This window comes from Fukomys damarensis, unplaced genomic scaffold (genome assembly GCF_012274545.1).
Source record: "Fukomys damarensis isolate Sample0158 unplaced genomic scaffold, DMR_v1.0_HiC HiC_scaffold_12, whole genome shotgun sequence".
NCBI classification, from domain to species: domain Eukaryota; kingdom Metazoa; phylum Chordata; class Mammalia; order Rodentia; family Bathyergidae; genus Fukomys; species Fukomys damarensis.
In genome coordinates, this window is record NW_022900924.1 from 9,819,319 (window position 1) to 9,840,321 (window position 21,003).

The following is a 21,003-nucleotide window of genomic DNA, read 5'->3' on the forward strand; positions in this document are numbered from 1 at the left end:
TACCGCACCCCTAAAAAATCCCACATAGGTTCTCTTTTTTTTTTTTTTTTTTTTTTTTTTGGTATCGGGGATCGAACTCGGGTCCTTGCACTTATGAGGCAGGTGGTGGAATGACTGAGCTAAATCCTCAACACAGCGTCTCATTAAATCCTCAAATCAGCTGGGCATAGTGCTGCATGACTGTAATCTCAGCACTTGGGAGGTTGAGGCAAGAGGATCTCCATGAGTTCGAGGCCAGCCTGAACCATGTAGTGAGTTCAAGGTCAGCCTGAACTACATTAGCCAGACTCTGTCAAAAAAAAAAGAAGAAGAAAGAAAGATTTCATCAGAAGGGCACAGAAGGAAGCTGAATTACAAAAGCAAAGAAGGAAGGAAGGAAGGAAAATTAGAGAGGAAGAAAAAAGCAAGCAAGAAAGAAAGGCAAAGAGGGACTATGAGTGTGGTGCACACACCTGTAATCCCAGTACTCTGGAGGCTGAGGCAGGAGGAGCGCTGCGAGTTTGAGACCAACCTGGGCTACATAGTGAGATCCTGTCTCAAAAAACCAAAAAAAAACACCAAAAAGAAGGACTATGAGAAGTCAGCAAGCAGTAGCTTCAAACCGCTAGAGACGGGTGAGCCACTTCTGGGCACGTGGTAGGCAGCAAAGGACTTTGAGCGTGAAGAAGGAAATGTGCATGGCCTTATTTTTGGCGCAATTTCCCACTCATTCTATTCCATCTACTCCATGGCTATGAACTGAATATTTACACTGAGCCAGGAAATGCACAAAACACCAAGAATACAATGTATCTGGGGGTTCACATCAAAACAATGATTTCTTGCTAGTTGCTGTCTGCGGTTCAGTTTGTGATGAGGTTATTTTCATGCTCTTCCAACTAATACCCTTATATATGTTATACTCTGTGCTCCAAATGGTGTTTTGCGCCAGTATTTAGTTATCCTCGCACCTCTGCAGTTGTAAATACTACTCGTTTTTATCTTTTTGTTTTTAAGAGAGGCTTTCACTATGCTGTTCAGGCTCGCCCTAAACTCACTATGTAGCACAGGTTGGTCTCAAACTCTCAGTGATCCTCCTGTCTCAGCCTCCCAAGTGCTGGGATTGTAGGCATGCACCGTGATGCCCAGTTTACATTCCAAGTACTATTCCATCCATATTTTACAAATGAAATTGACTCAAAATGGGAACTGATTTCCCAAAGGTCACTCATTCCTTGGAATAGTAAAAATCATAGTTTAGCTAAGTGCCATCAGATAATGAACTTGTTGGAGGCAGAATAAAGTGCTTTAGTCACCTTTGAACTCCCCAAGTACACTTGGCATGTAGGGGGCACTCAATAAACGATTAATGAATACTGGATAAAATGTTAGTCACCCATAAGCAAGAACGGGACGGCTCTGAAGTTTAATAAGCAGACATAGGCTGAATGACCATTCTTTTTTCTTTGCATAAGTGCTACATAGGATTGCAAGAGAAAGCAAAACTCAGTTAGACCAGGCCTTGGCCTTTATGAAATTGTAAAAGCCATCTTTCTTCAGTGAAAAGAAACTGAAAGTCCCTGTTTGGATGCAGTAAAGGTAGGCTTTTAGGAAAACGGTATTTATTCTCTCTTTTTTTTAGTTGACAAAACAAACAGAAAAGTTATGCCATTGTTAAATTATATAGCTAGGCCGTGAATCTTTTCTTTTTTCATTGTCTTACGGGTTGGGAAATAAATTTCTTTAACAGACTTGAGGCTCAGGGTGTAGCTCAGTTGTAGAGATCTTGCTCAGCATGCACAAAGCTACAACCATTCCAAAACAAAACAAAACTTTTTTTTTTTTTTTTTGCCCCGGGGATCGAACTCAGGACCTTGTGCTTGCGAGGCAGGCGCGGTGCCACTGAGCTAAATCTCCGGCCCCAAACAAAACATTTCATGAGGATCTTCCGGACGCTTAGTATGAGAAATGGAATACCGAACCCGGGAATTTCTATTGGAGTGGGTAGCATGATTTGAACGAATAACTTAAACTGGATCGTGAGTAGTTGAAGGCAGAATTATACCGTAGCAGCTACAGTATCTTTACTGTACCACACGACACACGCTCATTAAATAAGTGTTCCACGAAAGTACTGTATTGTGTAATCTTTCCCAGCGGAGGAGTTTAAAAAAAAACCACGTGGCTGTATTTACCTTTTCGTGTCACGTGACCCTTCACGCCCCACCTGGTCAATCTCATTCTTTTTGTTCTGACGATTTCGGAGTAAGACGTATGATTGGATATTTTATAAACACGTGATCCAATTCTCTCTTTTCTATTGGTGAATAGCGACCCAGCCCCTGGCCTATCTCCGCGTCCCCAGGGATCAAACCCCGCCCCTCGCGCCTGTATAGGCCTGGTCCTGCGCAAACTCAATTGCTAGTAATGGCTCCTGTGGGCCCTCCGTGTACTGCAGCTTCGCCTCTGTTCTCAGCTTTCTAGATCCCTGTCTAAGCCTTCTCATGCGTAGATGGGCACTCGAATGCGAAAAGGTGAACTCTTGTGGATGACCCATTCGCTTCCCGCTTTCCGATTACCAATCTCTCCGAGGTTTTTATTCCAGGAAGGGAAGAGGGCCGCGGGAAAATGAGGTGCGAGGGAGCGGAGGGGAGGGAAGATCAGGCACACGGGTTGGTGGGTGTTGGGCGAGCCAAGGCCCACTGAAGAGTCCCAAATTCGCGCTCAGATCTCTCCCCAGCGCGGATGGTGCACGTCTGCGATCCCAGCACTTTGGAAGGCGGGATGGCGGGGGTTGGGGTGGGGATGGGGCAGATCCAAACCCTTACAAGCGACCAAGTTCCTCTTGAAACTAAAATAAAATTGAAAAATGAGGTGAACATTCTTAGCCCTCGAGATTTGACTTCATGATTTGTGCCAGCCTTGAGGTGCTGAAAGAGCCTTCCTTCCCTGGTAACTACAACCGCTCTCCACTGCCCGCTGCGAGTTAGCCATTCCTGGTGTCCTTAGCTAGGGGGGCTCTCAGGCTTCTGCTTTAACTTTAGCTTGACTATTATCTGTGAGAATCTAACCATAACCTATAGACAAATGAGAGGTGTTTAAAACTGAGCCAAGGGCCAGGGCTTTAGCTCAGTGACGCCGCGCCTGCCTGGCAAGTGTAAGGTCCTGAGTTCGATCCCTGGTACCAAAAATCAAAAACAGAAACAACAACAACAACAAAACCTGAGCCAGGCATGGTGGCTCACACCTGTAATCTTGGTACTGGGGAGAAAGAGGCAGGAGGATGGCTGTGAGTGTGAGGATAAGTTCACACAGCGTGAACTACACAGGGAGATCCTGTCTCAGACAAACCAAAATAAATAAAACTAGAAGGAAAGCTTTGTATTCTCCTGGCTAGGAAACTATGTAATGTGATCTTAAGTAATTCTAGATCTTAGGTTTTTGTTTGTTTGGTTCGTTGGTTGTTTTTGTACCAGGGATGGAACTCAGGCCCTTGCAAGGCAGGCGGCAGAACTATTGAGCCAAATCTCCAACCCCTTAGTTTTTAAAAATAGTGGTAGAAGTCTGATATAGTGGTGCATACCTGTAATCCTAACATTCGGGAAGACTGAGGCAGGAGGGTTGCAGGTTCAAACCCAGCCTGGGAATTTAGTGAGACCTTGTCTCAAAAAAGGGGAGCGCCCTGGATTCAATCCCCAGTGGTACCAAAAAAAAAAAAAAAAAAAAAAAAAAAAAAAAAAAAAAAAAAAAAAAAAAGTGCTAGAGTGCTTGCCTAGTTCCTATGAGGCTCTGGCTTCACAAGTGAATAAATAGGTAAATAATTAAAATGAAGAGGACTATATATTCTCTAATCCTGTATTGTGTGCATGACTCCATGAAAATTTCCAGTAGAGAATAAGGGTAGTGGAATGGAATATTTTCTGAGGTACTTAAGGGGAAGAAGTGCTATCCTTTGTATCTTTAGTTGCTTAATACAGTGTCTGTCACTAGCCGTTGTTGAGATTTGTGGAGAGAATGGCTTGACATTCAGAAGACCCAGATTTGAATACAATTGTTAGTATTGGCTGAGCAACTGAAGAAGCCTGCTTGAAAGCACCTTAAGCTGCACATCTGCAAAAAGCTGGGATGAAGACCAGGGATTTCACTCAGTGGCATCGCGCCTGCCTTGCAAGCACAAGGTCCTGAGTTTGACCCCCGGTACCAAAAAAAAAAAAAAAAAAAAAAAAAACGTGGAATGAGATTTACAACCTTACACCTACTCAGAATTAATGACCATGGGTAAATTCACAGTTGTGTGGGTGAGAAGAACTCGTAGAATTTTCCAGATCTTGGATATCCAGGTGAACTGAAATGTGCTTCCTAGGCAGATGCGGGATGAGCAGGTATGGCCTATCCTCATTTTAGACAGAAGGCTGTCCAGAGCAACCTGTGCTTCTCCCATCGGCCTCGCTTCTCAGGGTACACTGATTTTTCCAGGCTAACACAGCAATCAGACAAGTCTTTCTGCTTTCCTCAGCGGAAACGAATCAACTTAAGAGACCCCTTGGCAATGAACTGCTCTCTCTCTCTCCCAGCGAGGTTCCAGGAAGGTTTATCATTCTTATAGCTGGCATGAGTAGAAATAATTAGAGAACTGTGTCGTAAAACACCATTCTCTTTTTAAGATTATTTGAAATATATATACATACACACACACACACACACACACTTGGTATGCTACTAAAATACTTTAATACTTGGTTAATAAAACACTCATTAACATTTATCAAAACAAAACAAGTGGTTCCATTAGACACAAGCACTTGGAATTATAAATTTCCTTCTACACTCACCCCAGTGAGTGCGCTCCCTGGGTAAGTACTCTATACACTGTCATGTCCTACATTTTCCCCAGACTATTTCTTCTGCCCGGTGACATAAAAAGGAAATGAATGCAGTTTTCCCATCAAGGACAGCTGTTTCTTAGAAAACGAGGTAAATCTCATTGGCCTGCAGTTTTACTGCTTGGCTCTGCAATACAAGCCCAGCTTGGAGATGAGCAGGCAGACAGGGTGGTTTGCTGCCCCCTACAAGATGCATGAGGAGCTTCAATGCATTTGAGGAAGAAGGGATTATGAGTCCTGGGGTTCTGAAAAGAAATTAAACAAATTGGGCTGGAGATTTAGCTCAGTGGCACCTTGCCTGCCTCGCAAGCGCAAGGTCCTGAGTTCAATCCTCGGTACAAAAAAGAAAGAAAGAAATGAAGCAAATTAATGGCGAACTGAGCTGGGAATGGGGAAGGCAGATGCTTCAAAATTCAAAACACCACAGCACTTAGAACATGGAAAAATGGACACTATATTTGAAGTAAAAGCAGGATGTAGTAGTAAAACACTAAGCACAGTGATCCCCAATACTAAATAAAAGTAATAAATAAAAATAAGATTCATTATAGCAAAAAGTTAAACTTGGGTTATCTAGGTTGTGAAATTATCGGTATTTTGTATTTTATCTCTGTCATCACCTAAACTTTGCAATAAATATATATTACTCTAGTAATACAAAATTAGTTTAAAAGCATGTTTAAAAGCTGGGCCTGGGATGAACCTCAGCGGTATGGCACCTTCCTGGCAAGCTCAACAGCCAGAGTTCAATTCCTGGTAACCAAAAAAAAAAGTAGTTGTGAGCTGGGTGTGGTAACGCATGGTTTTTAAAAAAATTATTATTGTTATTATTTTTTTTGTACCAGGGATCGAACTTGGATCCTTACACTTGTGAGGCAGGTGGCAGAACCACTGAGCTAAATCCCCGGCCCTAGCACATGGTTTTAATCCCAGCTACTCGGGAGGTTGAGGCAGGAGGATCACAAGTTTGAGGCAAGCTCAGGCAATTTAATAAGACCCTGTCTCAAAAATAAAAAATTTCTTAGCCAGGCATGGTGGTGCATGCCCGTAATCCCAGTACTCAGGAGGCTGAGGCAGGAGGAGCACCATGAGTTCAAGGCCAGGCTGGACTACTTATTTTGGACTACACCAAAAAAAAAAAAATTGTTTTTAATTTTTAAAAAGGGATAGGAAAGTAGCATAGTACCAGACTATGAATTTAATTCACAATAATGCAAAAACAAACAACTAATAAACTAGTTAAAAGCAAGCCCCCCCCAAAAAAAAACTAAACATGCAAAGTCATGGCAATCCAATTTAAAAATGGGCAAAAGGAGCTAAGCACGGTAGCTCATGACTGTAATCTCAGTACTCTAGGAGGCTGAGGCAGGTGAGTCAAAAATTCAAGCCCCCCACCAAAACAATTCAAGCCTAGCCTGGGCAATTTAGCAAGACCCTGTCTCAAACATTTAAAAAATAAGAAAAAGCCTGGCTTAGTGGTTCTGCGGCCTGCCTTGCAAGCGCAAGGACCAGAGTTCAATCCCCGGTACCAAAAAACAAACAAACAAACAAACAAAAAACGGAAATAAGCCTGGGATTTAGCTCAGTGCAAATACCCTGAGTTCAATCACCAGTACTGAAAAGAAAAGAAAAAAAGAAGGGGCGGGGAGTGGGAGGGAAAACAGGACTGTCTCTTCTCAACGCATCTACTCCTCTCAGTTGAATGGGAACGGGAATCCGCTCTCTAGGAAGGCGTTTACCTCCAGCGGCCGGACGCTCGGGAAGGCCCCTGTTTCCGGCTTACGGACATCAGGCCGGATCAGTGTGGGTCTATTAAAGGCAGCAGCTCTCCGCAGCGAGCACTCAGCTTCAGACACGCCAAGTCGTCGGAGCGTGTGGGCCCGATGTTCAGGATGGCGATCGGTATCTTCTGGTCCCGGGCGGTGAGGATGAACCTGTACCCCGAGTACACCTGCCCGCAGGAGACACGAATGAGCGCTCTCCAGATCCAACGGGAGGGGCCTCCCGAAACCCCGCTCACCCTGCAGAGGAGCAGTTACCACCCACTCCAGATACCTTCAGGGAGGATCCCACCACCAACAGGGCGTCGGCGTCTTTCACGAGCTTGTGCACAAAATCAACCTTGGCAGGGTCCACAGTGTCCCCGAAGAAGACGACATCGGGTTTCAGAGGGCCTCCACATCGAAGACAGGACGGGACCTGAAAAGTCTGTACCTGTTCGTCCGAGAGAAAGACGTCGCCGTCGGGAGCCAGGCCCTGGGCCTCCGCGCCCCAGGTGGGGTTCAGGACTTGGAAGCGCTGCTGCAGCGCCCCCCTCGGGGTCTGCTCACCACAGCCCAGGCAGAGCACCCTGAAAGCCGAGATAGGCTCTCTGAGCAGGGCGTCCTCGCTCCGGGGTGCTGTGCCCAAGCATTTCTGTGCCCTGTTTTCCCCGCGTTTTGGACATCTTTTCACGTGATCCGTTTCTCACCTTCTCTCTGCCATCATTCTATTTTATTTATTTATTTTGGTACCAGAGACCGAACTCAGATCCTTGCACTTGCGAGGTAGGCGGCGGCATCACTGAGCTAAATCCCCGGCTATACCATCCTTCTAAAAGCAGGGAAGGTGTATCTGTTTCCTCATTCCTTAGATCCTTTTTAATTGTGGTACTGCGGACAGAAGCCAGGACCTTCACACTGAGCTATGTACATCCCAGCCTTTCTTTAAAATATGTTTTTGAGGCAGCATCTCCCTTAGTTGCCCAGGTTGGACTTCAATTTGCAATCCTCCTGCCTCAGCCTCCCATTGTGCTGGGATTATAGGCATGTACCACCATGCTCAGCTGACTTTTAAAATAATTTGTGTATATACTAATTAAAAGTATTTTTACAAGCACCAAGTAGAACTGTTTCCAATCTTTTCACCAAGAACACATCTAGTACTGAAAGATCACTTACTTTTATCCATAGTACCAAAAGTAAACTGGGCATGTTGGTACACATCTGTAATCCCAGCACATGGAAAACTGGGGCAGGAGGATCCCACCAAGTTCAAGGCCAGCCTGAGTGGGAGGTGTGGCTCATCAGAGTACTTGCCTAGCATGTGTGAGGCCCTGAGTTTGAACCCTAGAACCCCCTCAAAAAAGTCCCCTATGAAATCAAAGAAGTTTTAGATTTGTTTTTAAATATTTAAAAATAGAATTGATGGGAATGGTGGTACACGCCTGTAATCCCAGAGCTCTAAGAGGCTGAGGCAGGAGGATCATAAATTCTAGCCCAGCCTGAGCAATTTTAAAACTTTAAAATTGGGGAGGTGGCTCAAAATTTGTAAATGGGGGAGATGGCTCAGTGCAAAGGTGCTGGATTCAATCCCTAGTACTGAAATAAACATTTTTAATAAAAATAAAACCAGCAAAAGCCGGGCATGGTGGCACACGCCTGTAAACCCAGCACTCAGGAGGCTGAGGCAGGAGGGTTGCTGTGAGTTCGAGTCCATCCTAGGCTACATAGTGAGTTCCAGGTCAGTCTCAACTACATAGTGAGACCCTGTCTCAAAAAAAAACGAAAAACAAAACAAAAATAAAACCAGCAAAAAAGAGAAGAGATAACTTGATAAAACTTGAAAAAAATCCATGAGTCATGTGATTGTATATGGGAATTCATTATACATCATCTCTTTACTTTTGTAAATATTTGAAATTTTCATGGTGAGAAAACGTTTTATTGTGTTTTTTAATCAAGCCAGGGGCACCAGTCCCTCAGGCTGACCTCCCTGACCCTCTCTTTCTAACCCTGCCTAGACTTCCCCCAATCTATTTTTATCATGGTGCTCTCTTACTCAGAAACCACTAACAGGCTGCTTTGTGTCTCACAACAGGCCTATGCTGCACTGCCTGATTGTCAAATGCACCCGGATGTGGGTCCCTCCCTCCCACAATTTGATTTCATGCTAGTCCCCTTCCCAAACCCTGCCTGGAGGTCAGGCCAGACTCCCCTGGGTGCTATATATTCCCTTCATTAGCAAGCTACTCTTTCCTCCAAGTCTAGTCAAACTCGAGCTAGTCTCAGGCCTCACCTTAACCATAAGAGCTTCCTCGGTCATTCCCATCTTGGCTAATTCTGGTTCTTTAAATGTGCAGTTATCTATATCAAAGGGCCGCACAGCCTGGCACAGTGGCTGAGGATAGGAACCCAGCCTGGGCAACTCAACAATTTAATGAGACCCCATCTCAAAATTTAAAAAATAAATAAAATAAAAGGCTGGGGAGCTGGGCTTGGTTGTGCACACCTGTAATCCCAGCACTTGGGAAGCTGAGGCAGGAGGATCGCTGTGAGTTCGAGAACAGCCTGGGCTACACGTGAGTTCCAGGTCAGTCTCAACTACATAGTGAGACCCTGTCTCAAAAAAACAAAACAAAACAAAACAAAAAAAGGCTGGGGATGTAGCTCAGTGCTAAGCCCCTAGATTCAATCTCCAGTGTGAAAATAAACATAGGGCTGGAGATTTAGCTCAGTGGTTCCGCCTCCTACCTGGTAAGCACGAGGACCCAAGTTCGATCCCTGGTACCAAAAAATAAAATAAATAAATAAATGAAAAGAAAAATAAAAAGGACCATACAGTTAACAGTCATGTTTGTGGTTTTGGTTTGGTGTTTTTTTGTTGTTGTTGTTTTGTTTGGGGTTTTGTTTTTTGTTTTTTGTAACAGGGATTGAACTCAGGACCTTATGCTTCATGCTTGCAAGGCAGGCGGTGGAACCACTGGACTAAATCGCCAGCCCTGTTTGGTTTTTTGTTTTGTTTTGTTTTGTTTTTTTGTATGAGGGATTGAACTCAGGTCTTGGTGCTTGCAATGCAGGTGGCAGAACCACTGAGCTAAATTCCCCCACCCACCTGGTTTGGTTTTTTGAGACAGGTTCTCACTATGTAGTTCAGACTGGCCTTGAACTACGGAGCCCAGACTGGCCTCCAACTCACAGTGATCATCCTGCTTCAGCCTCCTTGCCTGTGTACACCCTACTCCTTCCTTGAGTTCAGTAGGAACCACTCCAAAACGACTTGCTCCCAAATCCTTATCTCAAGGTGCAACTCAGAAAATGTGCTCCAGACAGCCAGGGTCACCGCTCTCAGGGAACTGCACCGTTTTGTGATGAGCCCGTGCCCTCCCGCACCTGTGCATGCATCCGTGGAGCTCGGTGAGCCGCTGACTCCCAGCCTTGGTGTGCAGAGCGTCCACGTTTTGAGTTACCAACCAGTGCAGCTTCCTGAGTCTCTCCCAGGTGCTCAGAGCCCAGTGTGCCGGGTTGGGCTGGTGGGAGGAGAACTGAGGCCAGCCCACGAAGTTCCGCGCCCAGTACCGCTGGCGGATGGGGGCGCTGCGGACGAAATCGCTGTGCTGGATGGGCCTCCGGGCCGTGCGGGCGTAAAGTCCCACCTTTTCGGACCTGTAGTCGGGGATTCCGGACTCGGTGGAGATTCCCGCCCCGGTCATCACTAGGAGCTTCTTGGAAAGGGTGATGAAGCGCTGGAACTCTCTGACTTTCTCAGGATTCAAAGGAGGGCTCGGTGGCACAAATAGCCCACTGGATGCACGCGAGCACTGCTGGTTGAGGTTTGTGACCCAATGGCCTTTTGTTGACCCGAAGCTCAGCCCATAGCTCATCCTCATCCTAGACAGAAGAAAACCTCCTGGGACGATCTGACTTTTGCAAGCAAAGGTAACCACCAACTAATGAGTGGCTGCACAAAATGTGGTCTATCCATAGGGTGTTTGTGGAATACCATTCAGCTATCAAAAAGATCTGTGCCGGCCATGGTGGCGTCTGGAATTGCAGTGCTCAAGAGGAGGCTGAGGCAAGAGGATCGCCTTGAGTGTGAGGCCACCCCGGGCTACATAGCGAATTCAAGGCCAGGTGGAACTACAAAGTGTACAAAGAAAGACCCTGTCTTAAATAAATGAATAAATAAATATGTGGGAATGAAGTACATAGGGTTATATAAAGAGGGCTGGGGTTTTGGCTCAGTGGTTCCACCACCTGCCTCGCAAGCGCAAGAGCCCAAGTTCAATTCCTGGTACCAAAATAATAATAAAATAAAGCGAATTCAAGGCCAGGTGGAACTACAAAGTGTACAAAGAAAGACCCTGTCTTAAATAAATGAATAAATAAATATGTGGGAATGAAGTACATAGGGTTATATAAAGAGGGCTGGGGTTTTGGCTCAGTGGTTCCACCACCTGCCTCGCAAGCGCAAGAGCCCAAGTTCAATTCCTGGTACCAAAATAATAATAAAATAAAAATAATATTACAGTGGTGCCTCCCCTGCCTTGCAAGCATAAAGTCCTGAGTTCAATCCCCAGTACTGAAAAAAAAAAAAAAGATAGATAGATACAATGATTATTGCCGGGCGTGGTGGTACACACCTGTAATCCTAGCACTCAGGAATCGGAGACAGGAGGATCTTGTGAGTTCAAGGCCAGCCTGGGCTAGTGAGACTGTCTCAAAAGAAAAACATTTAGCAACTCAGCAAGACCCTCTCAAAATAAAAATAAAAAGGGTAGGCACGTAGCTTGGTACAAAGGCCCTAGGTTCAAGCAAAAACTAAAACCAAAATAAAACAACAACAGGGCCAGGGATGTATGTAGCTCAGGGGTACTGCCTGCCTGGCAAGCACAAGGCCCTGGTACCAAAAACAAAACAAAGCAAAAACAAACAAAACAAGCAAGCAAGAAAGAAAAAGAAAAGCTTGAGTAGCATCCTTATCTCCCCCAAATAGTCTACCCTAAATTGCATTTTGGAGCTGTTTACTGGTCATACTTTTTTTACTTTTCCTTCAAACTATGGCCTTGAACATGGTGTGCAAGGGCTCTGTTACTGAACTGCACCAACAGACCCAACTGGTGAAATGTCAAGACTTCTCCAGGTCACGTCTGGAAACTGCCAACCTAAAAAGTAATACTCAGTAAACTTTTACCATGAAATGTTATGAGGAGGGTGATGAGAGCCAACAGCAGCAAGACACTGAGAAAGAGCTGGGGAACAAGAATCCCCTGGAAATGCATACAGTGTTGTTTTATGGAAGATAAAATAGGAATTAGAAGGGCTGGGGATTTAGCTCAGTGGCATGCGCCTGCCTTCCAAGCACAAGGTCCTGAATTTGATCCCTGGTACCAAAAAAATTTTTTTTAAATCTCTAATACCTTCCACAAAATAAAAGTCTTGTTTATACAGTAGACTATTTCATAACAGTCTAAGCCAATCTTATCTCCCTGGTCTCTTAAGAACCTAAGCCAGAATTATATTTATGCTACAGCCCTCAAGTGAAAATTAGTTTCAAATGGCTGGTGAATGAACCTGTGTGTTTTGGATTATTGAAGAAAAAGTAATGGACAGAGGAACAAAAAATTGGTAAGGAGGGTTCTAACATAACATAAGGCCTGGCCTGCTGGGCATGTTGACACACACCTGTAATGCCAGCTACTTGGGAAGCTGAGGCAAGATCTCAAATTCAAGGCCAGCCTAGGCAATTTAGTGAGGCCCTTTCTCAAAATACAAAGGGCTACTACTGTACATAGTGGTGAAAACCTGCAATCTCAGCACTCAGAGGCTGAGGCAGGAGGATTATTTTGAGTTCAAGGCCAGACTGAACTACATAGTGAGACCGTGTCTCAAAAAAATGTGTGTGTGTGTGTGGCTAGGAATGTAGCTCAGTGGAAAACAAAGACAGAAAGAGATGGGGAAAGAAAGAGAAAAAGAAAGAGAGAGAAAGCTGGACTGGACAAGGATGTAGCTCAGTGGTACAGCAATGCCTACCTGGCAATCTCAAGGCCCTGGTACCTGAGTTCAAGTCCTGGTACCAAAGGGGGAGAAAAAGACCAAAAGAGGAAGAAAAGGAAGAGAAGGAAAGAAAGATGAAAGAAAGAAAGAGAAGGAAGAAAGGAAGAGCTATTTCATCTTTCCCAGTAACACCAGGCTGATCACAACTGAATTCCTTATAAATTTTACAATGTCGGCCAGGCGTGGTGGTGCATGCCTGTAGTCTCAGCACTCTGGGAGGCTGAGTGAGAGGCTTGCTGAGAGCTCGAGACCAATCTGGGCTACACAGTAAGTTGGAGGCCAGCATGAACTACTTAGAAGACCCTGTCTTAAAAATAAATAAATTGGCCTGCCTCGCAAGCACAAGGTCCTGAGTTCAATCCCCCATCCCCCCCAAAAAAAGTTTAAAACGTTTATTTGTTTATTTATTTATTGGGTACTGGGGATCAAACTTGAGACCTTGTGCTTGCGAGGCAGGCAGCAGAACCACTGAGCTGCATCCCCAGCCCTAAAATGTTTAAATAAATAAATAAAGGGTCCAGGTTGTAGCGCAGGGGTACTGTGTCTTCCTGGCAAGTCCAAGGTCCTGAGTTTGATCCCCAATACCAAATAAATAAATAAAAGGTGCTAGGCATGGTTGTGCATGTCTAATGCCAGCACTTTGGAGGCTGAGGCAGGAGGATCGCTGTGAGTTCGAGACCAGCCTGAGCTACATAGTGAGTTCCAGGTCAGTCTTACTACATAGTGAGACCCTGTCTCAAAAAACCAAAAAAAAAAAAAAAGAAAAGAAAAGAGGCTATCTTTCCCCCAATAATCTTTAAATCCCTCATAACCCATTATTATTCCACATATGACTATATCTAAATATGTCTCTATAAGAATTAAATTTACCTACATCTGTTGTTAATGTTATCCCTTATGGAACTATTCTATAAGCATACTTCCTCTTTTAAAATCAGAATTATTCTGGGCATGGTGGCAACCACCTGGAACCCCAGAACTCTGGAGGCTGAGACAGGAGGATCCCTGGGAGTTCAAGGCCAGACTGGGATACATCGTGAATTCAAAGACACCCTGAATTATATAATGAGACCCTGTCTCTAAAAACAAACTACTACTACCAGTAATAATAATAATAATAATAATAATAATAATAATAATCAGAATTATCTTATTTCTCCACAAGCTAAGAAAAGCACATTTCAGGTGTAGCACGTCAGGTTCACTGAGGTCTACCCCATGCTGGGATCAAACCCATGGCCTCCAGCATGCTAAGTAAGAATGTTAACATTGAGCTACACTCTTAGCCCAATATATTAGGTTTTGCTAAAGAAACTGTTGCTCAGACCTTAAGGCTTTTGTTTTATTCATGTAAATAAGCACGTGAACATATTTTATTCCTTCATTTCTCTCGTACTATTTGTTTACACTCCCTTGGAAATTCTGCTGCTTGATCAAGGGACGGGGGAGCGGGACAAGACCCATGAGGATCAGCTTTTCTAACTGTAAAAACAAGGCTTTGACATATTCTTGATATAATGCAGAAATTCTCTACTGACACGCACCCCTCCCCCTTAGGCAAACAATATTTTATTCTTGGCTCTCCAGACCTGAATTCAGGCCTTAGCTTTTTCCCTTGACATTCTACAGCAACGCGGACAGCTAAACAAACGCTAACTTGTCGGGTTTCCTGAAGCCGAAGGCCAGGGAAATCCTACTGAACACATGTTCCGAGGGAACAGCTGTTCTCGTCCAGGTTCTACCAACCGCAAACGAGGAAAAATGCAACCCCCTTACAAGAAATGAACAACTTTTAGAAATCTGCAGTCTGCACAGAACACACTTACCTTTCCCAGTTTAGGGGACACTTGACAGCCGGTAGTGGGACTATCATGCCTATGCATTTTGGGAAGTGTAGTTCATGAAGACAAAGTGATTCAATAAAAACTACAAATCCCACAGTCCTAGAGTGCCATACTTGAGGGCCCCAGCTCACCTGGAGCGCCCCCTGTCGGCCTTCTATGGTGAAAATTTGGAATCTTGGTCCTTGCGCCTTCAACCAACCATAGACAGGTACATAGTTCTCTTTCAGAGGGAAGTGGTTAGACTTGGGTACCAATGCTATGAGTGCAAAATCGTTACCCAAATAGGGTTAATTTAGGAATTCTTTGTTTGTTTGTTGCTTTTTGAGACAGGGTCTCCCTATATAGCTCAAACTGGCCTTGAACTCCCCATGTAGTCCAGGCTGGCCTCGAACTCACTGCGATCCTCCTGCGTCAGCCTCCCGAGTGCTGGGATTACAGGTCCACGCCCAGCGAGTAACTTTTAATAATGAATGTACATTTGACCCACCTTCATCTTCAATATTTGTGTCCCTTTCCATTCACCACAAGGGATCAATTAAGTTCACTTCTATGAATAAAATACTTTGCAATGGGTTATGAAGAAATAGATTCACAACTATCTGAAAATTTGGGTTTTTTACATATGAACAGTTACTCTTTTTTTTTTTTCAGTACTGGAGGATGAACCTGGGCCTGTGCATGTTAAGCAGTGCTCTGCCATTAAGCTATATCCCCAGCCTCTTTTTCTTTTATTTTGAGAATATGAACAATTAAAGCCAATTGTAATACAGGTGGACTAATATGCTCACCCACTTGACTCCTTTAATGATATTTATTATCTTATATTTGATTAGATCAATCAACACAATGCCTGGGTCTCATTCCCAGAGATCCTGACTTCACTGACTGAGTGAAGAGGCCTGCAGGCACCAAGTCTGTTTGCTCACTTCCTGGTTGGTCCTAATATGATGCCAGTGAAAATCCCTGCTGGATAGCACTGCCTAAATAAGGCAGCTACTAGTATATATCTTAGAACATAATCTAGTAGGAACTGTGGACTCCAGCATGAAGGACTGTGTCCTCCTATTTTGAAATGAGCCAAAGCCTAGAAGTGAGAAGGAAGCTAGAGACAAATGAATATTGGTGAAGTGACTTCACTAAGCAATTTGGGAGCAGGGTCACGAGCCACAACTCAGGTCACTATCTGAAGGACCTGCTAGGTAGGCTTCAAGATCAGTCACCCAGCAGCTCTATGTGCCTGGTTTAATCTGATCACATTGGCTAAGGTAACCAGTCTATAAATCAAAACACCGCATATCTAATGTTGTAGCTGCATGGCAGAGGGTAGAGCATGTGCTTAGCATAAGGCAGGCCCTGGGGTCAGTTGTTGGCACACAGAAACACACACACACACACACACACACACACACACACGTCCTCCCTACAAAGCAATCCAGCATATTTTCTGTGACAGCATCAGACTAGTGACTTTTTCCTTCTTGGTTTGACTAGAAAAATTTTAAATCCATGCTTTTTTTTTTTTTATTTTCCAAGTGGAATCAATGTCAATAACAGATCAGCTGAAAGTATAGAGCTAATGTGCTCTCAGGTCATGTTCTGGAGGGAAGTTGTCTGAGTTTTTAAATTTTTCTTCAATGCATTGGAAAGTCACTTGTGGAGGGGGTTGTGGTTATTATCTAAAATGTCCCCTCAAGCCGAGTGTGGTGGCACACAATGGTAATCCCAGCACTCGGGAGGCTGAGGCAGGAGCTTCACTGCAAATTGGAGGCCAGCCTGGGCTACATAGTGAGTTCAACGCCAGCCTGAACTACAGAGTGAGACCTGTCTCAATAATAACAATAATAATAATAACAAGAAGAAGAAGAATAAAATTGGAAATCTTTGAAATTAAAAAAAACAAATAAATAAATTTAAAAAATGAAATGTCTCCCCCAGCCAAATTGCACATGTCTGTAATCCTAGCCCTTGGAAGGCTGAGGGGGGAGGATCGCCAGGAGTTTGAGGTTTGCCAGTGCTATATATTGAGTCCAAAGCCAGTCTGGACTATAAAAACAAAACAAAAAAGAAAGGAAAGAAAAACCTGATAAAATAAAATAAAACATCCCCCCAAAAGTTCATTGTATTACCACATATCTGGTTGCCAGCTAATGGGCTTTTTTTTTTTTTTTTTTTAAGACAGGGTCTCCCTATGTAGTCCAGTCTGGCCTGGGACTCACTATGTAGCTCAGGCTGGCCTCAAACTCACAGCAATCCTTCTGCCTCAGCCTCCTGTGTACTGGCATCACAAGTGTGCACCACCATGCCAGCTAATGGGCTTTTGAAATGACTGGGTCCTAAGAGCTCTGACTTCATCAGTGGATTAATGCATCTGTGAGGTCATAATTGATGGCATTATTCAGAGGTGAGGGAAATGGAAGGAGGCCTAGTTTAAGGGAGTGGATGAGGGGTTGGAACTTGGGGACTATATCTGGCAATTTAGCAATTTAGGGAAAACTTCTCTGTCTCAAAATTGTTTAAAGCTGGGGTTTAGCTCAGTGTAAAGGCCTTGGGTTCAATCCCCAGTCCAAAAAAAGAGTGGGGGAGGAACTGTTTCTTTTGTAAAAATTGTTTGACTTTTTTTTTTTGTACTGGGGATCGAATTTAGGACCTTGTGCCTATGAGGCAGGCAGTGGCACCACTGAGCTAAATCTCCAGTCCAAGATATAGATTTTAAACAGCTTTCTACTTGCGAAAGGAATCAGGGAATAGGGTGAAGGTTACTTCCAATTTTATATACTGTGGATATTTCTGTGGGAATAGTCTTTCATCCTCTCCTGAGAAAACTCTTTTTGAGGGCCAGCGATTTGGCACAGTGGTTCTGCCGCCCTGCCTCTCAAGTACAAGGTCCTGAGTTCAATCCCTGGTACCGCAAAAATAAATAAATATATAAATAAGATATTATAAACTGGGGATTTAGCTCAGTGGTTCTGCCGCCTGCCTTGCAAGAGCAGGGACCCGAGTTCGATCCCCGGTACAAGAAAAAAAAAAAAGTAGTATGGTAAAGTGAAATAAATCAAATCCATATTCTGGCATCAGCAAATCGCATGATATTACATGATTTCATTTATTATCAGGTACCTAGAGTGGTCAGACTCATAGGCTTTGGAAAGAGGGGAATAAAAACTCAGGAGTTTAATGAGTATAGAGTTTAAATTTGGGAGAACAGAAAAAGGTTCTGGAAATGGATGGTGGCGATTGTAAAACGATGTGAATATACTCAGTGCCACTGAATTTACACTTTTAAAAAGGTAAATTTTATGTGGTAAGTGGTAAAATGTATACACAAATTTTATTGTGTTTAAAGCCTCTTTGGAGAAGGTAGTTACAATGTGAAACGGGCCACATTGAACGCGCTGATTCACGTTTCTCTAATCTTTCCTTGCTGTCTCTGAGTTATTAGCATGTTTCCTCCCATAGTGCTTTGCTTCATTCTCTGCCAAAACCTATTTAAATAAAGTCACAACCGAACCGCCTATATAGCTCCAAATCAGCTTTATATCTTGTTGTTTAGTTGTATTGTTTTCAAGAAAAAAATCATTGACAGTTTTTAACCTTCAAGTCAAACTCACCTTTCTGTAATAGGAACTTCACTTATTGGGAGTGATGACCAGGGGGTGGTGCCTTTCAGCTTTGCGCAGTGGCAGTATCGTAGCCAATGAGGTTTATCCGAGGCGCGATTATTGCTAATTGAAAACTTTTCCCAATACCCCGCCGTGACGACTTGAAATATAGTCGGCATTGGCAATTTTTGACAGTCTCTACGGAGACTGAATAATGTGTTTAACAGTAGAGATGTCTTAGAAAGGGTTTAGTTAGTGGTTATTTCAGTTCTATCGTTTTTCATTTATTTTATTTTTATTAGGTAAGTCTCGGAGTTTCTATGCTGTTGTGACGATTTCCGTCCTTGGCGTTTACAGGGTCTCCGGAGTTTTCTAGACTAGGCGAGATCGCTGAGTAGTTTCTCTGCGCCGTGACAGACACATCCAGCTCGACGATGTAATTGAAACTTGCTGCTTATTTTATTATTATTCACAAGTATTTTTCGCCCGGCTACTTGTATCCCCAAACCGCTCATTTAGCTGGCTTTCCCGCCGATGTTTCTGAATGTCTCAACCCAGCATTCTCTATGACGTCAGGTTAATCTGCATGTGAGTTCCCAGCAGCCCAAGCGAAAGCTTTTGCTATTTCAAAAATTTTACTATGGGGGCACAAGATTATCTAATGATGAGAAACTTCCTGCCCAGGTGAACCTTAATCATAAGTATTCCCACGGGAACGCGTCATACATACAAACTCGCAGGTAGTCACTCAACCTCAGCGCAAAGACAGTCGTTATCCGTGGGAGAGCAGAACGTGCACCCTCCCTTTTCAGCTTTGCGCAGTGGCAGTATCGTAGCCAATGAGGTTTATCCGAGGCGCGATTATTGCTAATTGAAAACTTTTCCCAATACCCCGCCATGACGACTTGAAATATAGTCGGCATTGGCAATTTTTGACAGTCTCTACGGAGACTGAATAAGTGAGTTTCGAAGAATATATAAACTTATTTTTCAATAGCTCATGTGGTATATTTTTTATTTGTTTTGCAGTGATTTCTGTAGTGGGCAGTGGTTATGCCGAACAGGATAATTTCTTTTAAGCAGGAAAAGTGTGGATAATTTGTTATGATGCATGAGGGTATTGCTAGATTTGTAAACTTCTTTGACACAGGAGAGTCTAAATTTAGTGTGATATTCTTTTCTTTATTCAAGTGCCTTGCAGTTTATTTTCGTTACCTCTGAAGTTGGGGTACACCCGTTCACAGGGTCATTAATGGGCAGAAATGAAGAGAGCTCCTACGCCCTTCCCTATAAACTCTTCCAGCAGGTCTAGACCTCCCCAGAACCAATAGTGCAGTCTGGCACGGCTGGATTTGAAAGCAAGTCCTTTACCTTACTGTTACTTTTGCTTGCACTGTTCTGACCTCTTCCACTTTCGTCCTGTCAGCCTTGACACCTAGGAGTCACACTTGTGGGCATGGCAGATCCACCAGTCCTCCAACACTACTCTGACGTGCGGCAAAAGGATGTGATCACCGAGGGAAAAGGTGAAGTGTGGCAGCAGCAGCTGATGGTTCAGAAGGCGCTGCGGTGTGCTACATTGGTACTCTGCTTCAAGGAACTGATAGTTTAGAGACAAACCACAAACAAGTAAGCAAATCTACTAAGGCACTATCTACTCTTGAGCACTTACTGTGCTCCTAACTCCGTTGCAAAGTGCTTCATTTAATTCTCACACCTCCCTCCACCTGCTCATTTCCGGGAAGTGCAGGCGAAAGCTCTACCACTGAGCTACACCCCAGTCCCTCTTCCTTTTTTAAAAAATTAAATGCAAACAACTTTGAGGTTTAATTAACATTCATACGGTAATGTGCACATTTAAAGTATACAATTTGACGTTACCCAATGCAGGTCATGAAATCACTCCCCAAACTTAGTTTATTTTCCTTTGTAACCCTGCCCTCCCACAGTCTGATCTCTTCCAGCTCCTGCTCTCCCATCTCTCCCTGTTACCCCAACCCCCCAATCCCAAGCAATCACTGCCCTGCCTTTTTGTTTTCCCCACTGCTGGGGATTGACCTAAGGCTTTCCCACTGAGCTACATCCCTAGTCCTTTTCTTTTCTTTTCTTTTTTGTTTGTTTGTTTGTTTGAGAAAGGGTCTCACTATGTAGTTGAGACTGACCTGGAACTCACTATGTAGCCCAGGCTCCTGGTCCTTTTCTTGAGACAGCTCTCACTAAGTTGCTCAGACTGGGTTTGTACCTGTGATCCTCCTGGCACAACCTCCCAGGGTGCTGAGATTACAGGTGTACTACAGTATGCTGGGCTGTATGTGACTTTTTTCATTAAGCATGATATTCTTGAGGTCCATTCAGGTTATACATATAAATAATTCATTCTTTTTTCTTGCTGATTATCTATTACATGGAAGCACCAGTTTGTTCAGCTTTTCACCTACAGAAGGACATCTGGGTTGTTTGCAGTATTTTGTCGAAACAAATAAAACTGCAAAGAATATTCCTTTTTTAAAATTTTTATTAGTACATGTTTGCAGTACATAACGATTATGTTCACTGTGGGGAGTTGGTACATGTAAATTCTTTTTTTTAATCCCCTTTTCTCCCTCCAAAACTGATGAGAATATTTCTGTACAAGTTTTTGTGTGCAGTTGTGTAAAAAACTGCCAAATTATTTTCCAGAGTGAACTAATGTTATTCTGTGATAATATCGTGAAAGAGTTGGGTCCACCATGGTGTGACATTGGTGGGACAGAAGGCTGGGATGACAAACTCCTGAGCACAGTAGCAAGGCAGGTTTCAACAGACCATCCTGAGACCCTGATCAAACCACAGAACCAGAATGTTTTCAAGGAATGGGAAATTGAGCTTTTTTTTTTTTTTTTTT

General features: G+C 43.7%; 1 protein-coding gene, 1 long non-coding RNA gene and 2 other non-coding genes across 6 annotated transcripts in view; 3 read left to right on the forward strand and 1 right to left on the reverse strand.

The window, feature by feature from the left end:
- Positions 1-5,030: 5,030 nt before the first annotated feature.
- Positions 5,031-14,593, reverse strand: Sirt4 (sirtuin 4). Of its 3 annotated transcripts, none has more exons than XR_776335.2 (5): positions 14,503-14,593; positions 10,013-10,510; positions 6,918-7,212; positions 6,602-6,813; positions 5,031-5,107 (listed from the first exon to the last, which is right to left on the reverse strand). XR_776335.2 is itself a non-coding variant. In XM_010604057.2 (4 exons), the coding sequence occupies exons 1-4, from the start codon at positions 14,547-14,549 to the stop codon at positions 6,661-6,663; spliced, it is 993 nt and encodes a 330-aa protein (XP_010602359.1). In that variant the 5' UTR covers positions 14,550-14,593; the 3' UTR covers positions 6,441-6,660. The 3 variants fall into 3 exon arrangements, 1 of the variants encoding a protein (XP_010602359.1); XR_004516775.1 differs by having other exon boundaries at positions 10,013-10,759; positions 14,503-14,561; XM_010604057.2 differs by lacking the exon at positions 5,031-5,107 and having other exon boundaries at positions 6,441-6,813.
- A 3,592-nt stretch (positions 14,594-18,185) lies between these two features.
- On the forward strand, positions 18,186-18,326 carry LOC117285808. Its single transcript, XR_004516909.1, has one exon. It is a non-coding gene; the product is annotated as a U4 spliceosomal RNA (small nuclear RNA).
- A 603-nt stretch (positions 18,327-18,929) lies between these two features.
- On the forward strand, positions 18,930-19,070 carry LOC117285807. The gene has a single exon (XR_004516908.1). It is a non-coding gene; the product is annotated as a U4 spliceosomal RNA (small nuclear RNA).
- Positions 18,947-21,003, forward strand: part of LOC117285700 — a 12,348-nt gene continuing 10,291 nt past the window's right edge. The window contains exons 1-2 of the long non-coding RNA XR_004516776.1: positions 18,947-19,078; positions 19,546-19,748. This is a non-coding gene — a long non-coding RNA (uncharacterized LOC117285700). The remainder of the gene's footprint in view (positions 19,079-19,545; positions 19,749-21,003) is intronic.